This window comes from Lutjanus erythropterus, chromosome 21, assembly GCF_056507025.1.
Source record: "Lutjanus erythropterus isolate fLutEry1 chromosome 21, fLutEry1.hap2, whole genome shotgun sequence".
NCBI classification, from domain to species: Eukaryota; Metazoa; Chordata; class Actinopteri; order Lutjaniformes; family Lutjanidae; genus Lutjanus; species Lutjanus erythropterus.
Window position 1 is genome coordinate 32,862,134 of NC_139337.1, and position 7,500 is coordinate 32,869,633.

Below are 7,500 nucleotides of genomic sequence, written 5' to 3' on the forward strand. Positions count from 1 at the left end.
ACTCCAACACACCTGTCCATCAACACACCTGTCCATCAATACACCTGTCCATCAACACAGGTACCGCCCACTCCAACTCACCTGTCCATCAACACACCTGTCCATCAATACACCTGTCCATCAACACAGGTACCGCCCACTCCAACACACCTGTCCATCAACACACCTGTCCATCAATACACCTGTCTATCAACACAGGTATCGCCCACTCCAACACACCTGTCCATCAACACACCTGTCCATCAATACACCTGTCCATCAACACAGGTACCGCCCACTCCAACACATCTGTCCATCAACACAGGTACCGCCCACTCCAACACACCTGTCCATCAACACACCTGTCCATCAACACACCTGTCCATCAACACAGGTGCCGCCCACTCCAACTCACCTGTCCATCAATACACCTGTCCATCAACACAGGTACCGCCCACTCCAACACACCTGTCCATCAACACAGGTACCGTCCACTCCAACTCACCTGTCCATCAACACACCTGTCCATCAACACAGTTACCGTTCACTCCAACACACCTGTCCATCAACACACCTGTCCATCAACACACCTGTCCATCAATACACCTGTCCATCAACACAGGTGCCGCCCACTCCAACTCACCTGTCCATCAATACACCTGTCCATCAACACAGGTACCGCCCACTCCAACACACCTGTCCATCAACACAGGTACCGTCCACTCCAACTCACCTGTCCATCAACACACCTGTCCATCAACACAGTTACCGTTCACTCCAACACACCTGTCCATCAACACACCTGTCCATCAACACAGGTACCGCCCACTCCAACACACCTGTCCATCAACACACCTGTCCATCAACACAGGTACCGCCCACTCCAACACACCTGTCCATCAACACACCTGTCCATCAACACAGGTACCGCCCACTCCAACACACCTGTCCATCAACACACCTGTCCATCAACACAGGTACCGTCCACTCCAACACACCTGTCCATCAACACAGGTACCGCCCACTCCAACACACCTGTCCATCAACACACCTGTCCATCAACACACCTGTCCATCAACACAGGTACCGCCCACTTCAACACACCTGTCCATCAACACACCTGTCCATCAACACAGGTACCGTCCACTCCAACACACCTGTCCATCAACACAGGTACCGCCCACTCCAACACACCTGTCCATCAACACACCTGTCCATCAACACAGGTACCACCCACTCCAACACACCTGTCCATCAACACAGGTACCGCCCACTCCAACACACCTGTCCATCAACACACCTGTCCATCAACACAGGTACCGTCCACTCCAACACACCTGTCCATCAACACAGGTACCGCCCCCTCCAACACACCTGTCCATCAACACACCTGTCCATCAACACAGGTACCGCCCACTCCAACACACCTGTCCATCAACACACCTGTCCATCAACACAGGTACCGCCCACTCCAACACACCTGTCCATCAACACACCTGTTCAATAACACAGGTACTGCCCACTCCAACTCACCTGTCCATCAACACACTTGTCCATCAACATACCTGTCCATCAACACACCTGTCCATCAACACAGGTACCGCCCACTCCAACTCACCTGTCCATCAACACACCTGTTTATTTCTGTGTGTGCAGGTTAGCGTTGCTGCAGAGGTTCCAGAGCAGCATCACTGATCAGCTGAACCAACTGCAGGAAAACTCAACCAACCTCAACTCCATCAACACACAGATCCTGGTACCGACACACACTGCAGTACTGACGCAGACTGCAGTACCGACACACACTGCAGTACTGACACACACTGCAGTACTGACGCAGACTGCAGTACCAACGCAGACTGCAGTACCGACACACACTGCAGTACGGACACACACTGCAGTACTGACGCAGACTGCAGTACCGACACACACTGCAGTACTGACACACACTGCAGTACTGACACAGACTGCAGTACCGACACACACTGCAGTACCGACACACACTGCAGTACTGACGCAGACTGCAGTACCAACACAGACTGCAGTACTGACACAGACTGCAGTAATATTAATCATAGTAATGGATTATATTCAGTCATATTTGAGGTAAACTGCTGAATATGTAGAGTTGAACAGTAGAATCAGAAGTAAAGTTGACATCGTTTGAAAAACTGGAGGTGGAAACATTTAAACGTCTTTTGATAAAATTCTTGTGATATTTCTTGTAGTCTTGTGAGGAAACAGTGTTGACGCAGGTTTAAATCTCAGACCTGCTGCAGGACAGACTCACTGTGTCCTTTTCTGTCTTCCAGAGTTTCTTCCAGTCTGAGATGCAGCGACTGGGAAGCTTCTGTGATGAACACCTGCACAGGTACAGTTCCATCCAGATTAAACTGGTTTAAAACATCTGGCTCATGCTTTGTGTCTGTCCTCACCCTGTCCTCTCCCCGTCCTCTCCCCGTCCTCACCCTGTCCTCACCCTGTCCTCTCCCCGTCCTCACCCTGTCCTCACCCCGTCCTCTCCCCGTCCTCACCCTGTCCTCACCCTGTCCTCTCCCCGTCCTCTCCCCGTCCTCTCCCCGTCCTCACCCTGTCCTCACCCCGTCCTCACCCCGTCCTCTCCCCGTCCTCTCCCCGTCCTCACCCCGTCCTCTCCCTGTCCTCTCCCCGTCCTCACCCTGTCCTCTCCCTGTCCTCTCCCTGTCCTCTCCCCGTCCTCACCCTGTCCTCTCCCTGTCCTCTCCCTGTCCTCTCCCTGTCCTCACCCTGTCCTCTCCCCGTCCTCTCCCTGTCCTCTCCCCGTCCTCTCCCCGTCCTCACCCTGTCCTCACCCCGTCCTCTCCCTGTCCTCTCCCCGTCCTCACCCTGTCCTCTCCCCGTCCTCACCCTGTCCTCACCCCGTCCTCACCCCGTCATCACCCCGTCCTCTCCCTGTCCTCTCCCTGTCCTCACCCTGTCCTCACCCCATCCTCACCCTGTCCTCACCCCGTCCTCACCCCGTCATCACCCCGTCCTCTCCCTGTCCTCTCCCCGTCCTCACCCTGTCCTCACCCCGTCCTCACCCCGTCATCACCCCGTCCTCTCCCTGTCCTCTCCCTGTCCTCACCCTGTCCTCACCCTGTCCTCTCCCCATCCTCACCCTGTCCTCTCCCTGTCCTCTCCCCGTCCTCACCCTGTCCTCTCCCTGTCCTCTCCCGTCCTCTCCCCGTCCTCACCCTGTCCTCTCCCTGTCCTCTCCCCGTCCTCACCCTGTCCTCACCCTGTCCTCTCCCCATCCTCACCCTGTCCTCTCCCTGTCCTCTCCCCGTCCTCACCCTGTCCTCTCCCTGTCCTCACCCCATCCTCTCCCTGTCCTCACCCTGTCCTCTCCCCGTCCTCTCCCCGTCCTCACCCTGTCCTCTCCCCGTCCTCACCCTGTCCTCTCCCCGTCCTCTCCCTGTCCTCACCCTGTCCTCTCCCCGTCCTCTCCCTGTCCTCACCCTGTCCTCACCCCGTCCTCACTCCGTCCTCTCCCTGTCCTCTCCCCGTCCTCTCCCCGTCCTCACCCTGTCCTCTCCCCGTCCTCACCCTGTCCTCTCCCCGTCCTCTCCCTGTCCTCACCCTGTCCTCTCCCCGTCCTCTCCCTGTCCTCACCCTGTCCTCACCCCGTCCTCACTCCGTCCTCTCCCTGTCCTCACCCTGTCCTCACCCCGTCCTCACCCCGTCCTCACCCTGTCCCCCTAACAAACTATTTAGCTAGCTTGATAACTTTTTAGCTAACTAGGACACAATATAACATTTTTACACAGACAGAAGTTAAATTTCCCTCCTCTCTCTTAAACCCACTGGGAGCCACTCGCACGAACAGCAGATTTATTATTAATTAAATCATTAATTAATTTTAATTTGGGTAATCACACGTCTCCACACTTAAAATTTATTTAATTTCAGTTTTCAACAGTAAACTTGGTTTTACTAAACGTCCCCTTTATTTAAAATTAGCATTTACTCTTTTTAAACCTGGTTTAGCTAAATTCTGATTAGAAGTGATCTTAGATTAAATTAATCTTTGTTGGTGCAACAGTCCTGTCCAGTCCTTAGACCTGTCAGGAACTGATTAGGGTCTGGCTTAGACCTGTTCAGACCTCCTGGATCTGTTTATCTTTTGTTGCTCCAGGTTGAAATCTTTGGAGAGTGAGACAGAACATCCGTCCCACCAATGATGAAGCTCGTCCAATCAGGATGAAGCTTACAGAAGAAGAAAAAGAAGCAGAATCCACATGTTTTGTTTTGTTTTGTTTGTTTGTTTGTTTGTTTGTTTGTTTGAATCCTCTTCACCTTGTCACCAAACTTCATTCACATTTTAGTGATTTTTGCTTCAAGGATTCAGTTTAAAATAAAGTTGGAACAAAGTTGTGAATTCATTTCTCTTCTTTGTTGGTACAAACCCTTTTAGATGCTTTGTTACCATGGTAACAGTGAGTTGACATACGTCTGTGCGCTCCCCATATTTGGAGCTATTTTTCAAATGACAGGATTAATTTTTCACCATTTCCTGGCACTTCAAATCAAACAAATAATCAATTAAAATGATCAACAGATTAATTAAAAAATTGTAGGTTGCTGCTGTATTTGTGTTTGTGAATCAGCTGCTGGTCGTCAGGCAGCAAAGTGACAACGAGAGGAAAAAAACAGCAAAATCCCCCAAAGAGATGAAGAGAGAGACACTAATGAGAGACCTGGGGGGGACAGACAGGTAGAGAGAGAGAGAGAGAGAGAGAGAACAACTCCTCAGGTGTGTCTCTGCTCACTGTTCGTCCAAACATCTGAAATCCAGCAGGAAGCGGCTGTCCCTCTGAACCGGACATCATTCTGGAGGACATACAGACATGCTGATTGGCTGAGGAGCTGCTGCCACAGTTTTGTTGTATTTGCTTTTGGATGGACGGACAGAGAGACAGGACAGCTCAGTGATCACCAACAGGTCAGTACATATTCAGCTCCTTTATCACAGTAAAAGTATTAGTACTTTGATAAAAAACTCAGAACAGAAGTCTCATCTGAAAATGATTTAATTTACTCAGTTTGTTTTTCTTTCATTATTTTCTGAGACATTAAGTAAAAACGACGACGATGACATCACAGAATGAAATAAAAAATCTGCTTTCATTTTTATTTAGTATTGAAATTTATCTGACTTTTCAATAGTTGAATCAAATCTGATCAGAAAGGTTTTGATTATCAGTTTCAGGTTCAGGTGTGAGCAGTGATGTAATGACAGGTGTGACATCACAGGTAACTAAGGTCACATGACCACCACACTGCTCAGACAAACCTAAACTGACCCTGCAGGAAGCCCAGTCTATTCTTAAACCTAACTAATCCAAACCTGGATTAACTCATCTAAACCTGATCTAATGTAAACCTGGATTAACTCTAATATAAACCCAACCCATGTTGTTTAGTTGTTTACTGGTTTCAGTTTGTTGTTTACTGGTTTCAGTTTGTTGTTTACTGGTTTCAGTTTGTTGTTTACTGGTCTCAGTTTGTTGTTTACTGGTTTCAGTTTGTTGTTTACTGGTCTCAGTTTGTTGTTTACTGGTTTCAGTTTGTTGTTTACTGGTTTCAGTTTGTTGTTTACTGGTCTCAGTTAGTTGTTTACTGGTTTCAGTTTGTTGTTTACTGGTCTCAGTTTGTTGTTTACTGGTTTCAGTTTGTTGTTTACTGGTTTCAGTTTGTTGTTTACTGGTCTCAGTTAGTTGTTTACTGGTCTCAGTTTGTTGTTTACTGGTTTGTGTGGTTCCAGTTGAGATGGGCTGTCTTGGAGGGAAGACGGAGGAAGAACGACTGGATGAAAAAGCAAAAAGAGAAGCGAACAAGAAGATAGAGAGACAGCTGCAGAAAGAGAGACAGACTTATAAAGCTACACACAGACTGTTACTGCTGGGTGAGAAACCTGTCTGTCTGTCTGTCCATCTGTCTCTCACCTGTCTGTCTGACTTTCACCTGTCGGTTTGTCTTTCCCCTGTCTGTCTCTCACCTGTCTGTCTGTCTGTCCATCTGTCTCTCACCTGTCTGTCTGACTTTCACCTGTCTGTCTGTCTCTCACCTGTCTGTCTCTCACCTGTCTGTCTGACTTTCACCTGTCTGTCTGTCTCTCACCTGTCTGTCTGACTTTCACCTGTCGGTTTGTCTTTCCCCTGTCTGTCTCTCACCTGTCTGTCTGTCTGCGCGCAGGTGCAGGTGAGTCAGGTAAAAGCACCATCGTGAAGCAGATGAGGATTCTTCATGTCGACGGTTTCAACGCTGAGTGAGTCAAACTTTAATGACTTTTATTTAGCACCCAACAAACTTTATGTTCTTGTGTTCTTGTGTTCTTCTCTGTTCTTGTGTTCTTGTGTTCTTCTCTGTTCTTGTGTTCTTGTGTTCTTCTCTGTTCTTGTGTTCTTCTGTTCTTCTCTGTTCTTGTGTTCTTCTGTTCTTCTCTGTTCTTGTGTTCTCCTGTTCTTCTCTGTTCTTGTGTTCTTGTGTTCTTGTGTTCTTGTGTTCTTCTCTGTTCTTGTGTTCTTCTGTTCTTCTCTGTTCTTGTGTTCTCCTGTTCTTCTCTGTTCTTGTGTTCTTGTGTTCTTCTCTGTTCTTGTATTCTTCTCTGTTCTTGTGTTCTTGTGTTCTTGTGTTCTTGTGTTCTTCTCTGTTCTTGTGTTCTTGTGTTCTTCTCTGTTCTTGTGTTCTTGTGTTCTTCTTTGTTCTTGTGTTCTTGTGTTCTTGTGTTCTTGTGTTCTTCTCTGTTCTTGTGTTCTTGTGTTCTTCTCTGTTCTTGTATTCTTCTCTGTTCTTGTGTTCTTGTGTTCTTCTCTGTTCTTGTGTTCTTGTGTTCTTGTGTTCTTCTCTGTTCTTGTGTTCTTGTGTTCTTCTCTGTTCTTGTGTTCTTCTCTGTTCTTGTGTTCTTCTCTGTTCTTGTGTTCTTGTGTTCTTCTCTGTTCTTGTGTTCTTGTGTTCTTCTGTTCTTGTGTTCTTCTCTGTTCTTGTGTTCTTGTGTTCTTCTCTGTTCTTGTGTTCTTCTCTGTTCTTGTGTTCTTGTGTTCTTCTCTGTTCTTGTGTTCTTCTCTGTTCTTGTGTTCTTGTGTTCTTCTCTGTTCTTGTGTTCTTGTGTTCTTCTCTGTTCTTGTGTTCTTCTCTGTTCTTGTGTTCTTGTGTTCTTCTCTGTTCTTGTGTTCTTGTGTTCTTCTCTGTTCTTGTGTTCTTCTCTGTTCTTGTGTTCTTCTCTGTTCTTGTGTTCTTGTGTCCTTCTCTGTTCTTGTGTTCTTGTGTTCTTCTCTGTTCTTGTGTTCTTGTGTTCTTCTCTGTTCTTGTGTTCTTGTGTTCTTCTGTTCTTGTGTTCTTCTCTGTTCTTGTGTTCTTGTGTTCTTCTCTGTTCTTGTGTTCTTCTCTGTTCTTGTGTTCTTGTGTTCTTCTCTGTTCTTGTGTTCTTGTGTTCTTCTCTGTTCTTGTGTTCTTCTCTGTTCTTGTGTTCTTGTGTTCTTCTCTGTTCTTGTGTTCTTC

The 7,500-nt window shown here is 47.7% G+C and overlaps 2 protein-coding genes across 2 annotated transcripts in view; both read left to right on the forward strand.

Moving 5' to 3' along the window:
* The window catches only part of sycp2l (synaptonemal complex protein 2-like), a 22,891-nt gene extending 18,513 nt beyond the window's left edge, over positions 1-4,378 (forward strand). The window contains exons 22-24 of the mRNA XM_084747436.1: positions 1,636-1,735; positions 2,292-2,350; positions 4,136-4,378. Of these exons, the coding sequence (XP_084603562.1) occupies positions 1,636-1,735; positions 2,292-2,350; positions 4,136-4,181 (205 nt within the window). The 3' untranslated portion in view covers positions 4,182-4,378. The remainder of the gene's footprint in view (positions 1-1,635; positions 1,736-2,291; positions 2,351-4,135) is intronic.
* Positions 4,379-4,806: 428 nt separating this feature from the next.
* Positions 4,807-7,500, forward strand: part of gnal (guanine nucleotide binding protein (G protein), alpha activating activity polypeptide, olfactory type) — a 13,044-nt gene continuing 10,350 nt past the window's right edge. The window contains exons 1-3 of the mRNA XM_084746860.1: positions 4,807-4,942; positions 5,765-5,905; positions 6,196-6,268. Coding sequence (XP_084602986.1) covers positions 5,770-5,905; positions 6,196-6,268 — 209 coding nt within the window. The 5' untranslated portion in view covers positions 4,807-4,942; positions 5,765-5,769. The remainder of the gene's footprint in view (positions 4,943-5,764; positions 5,906-6,195; positions 6,269-7,500) is intronic.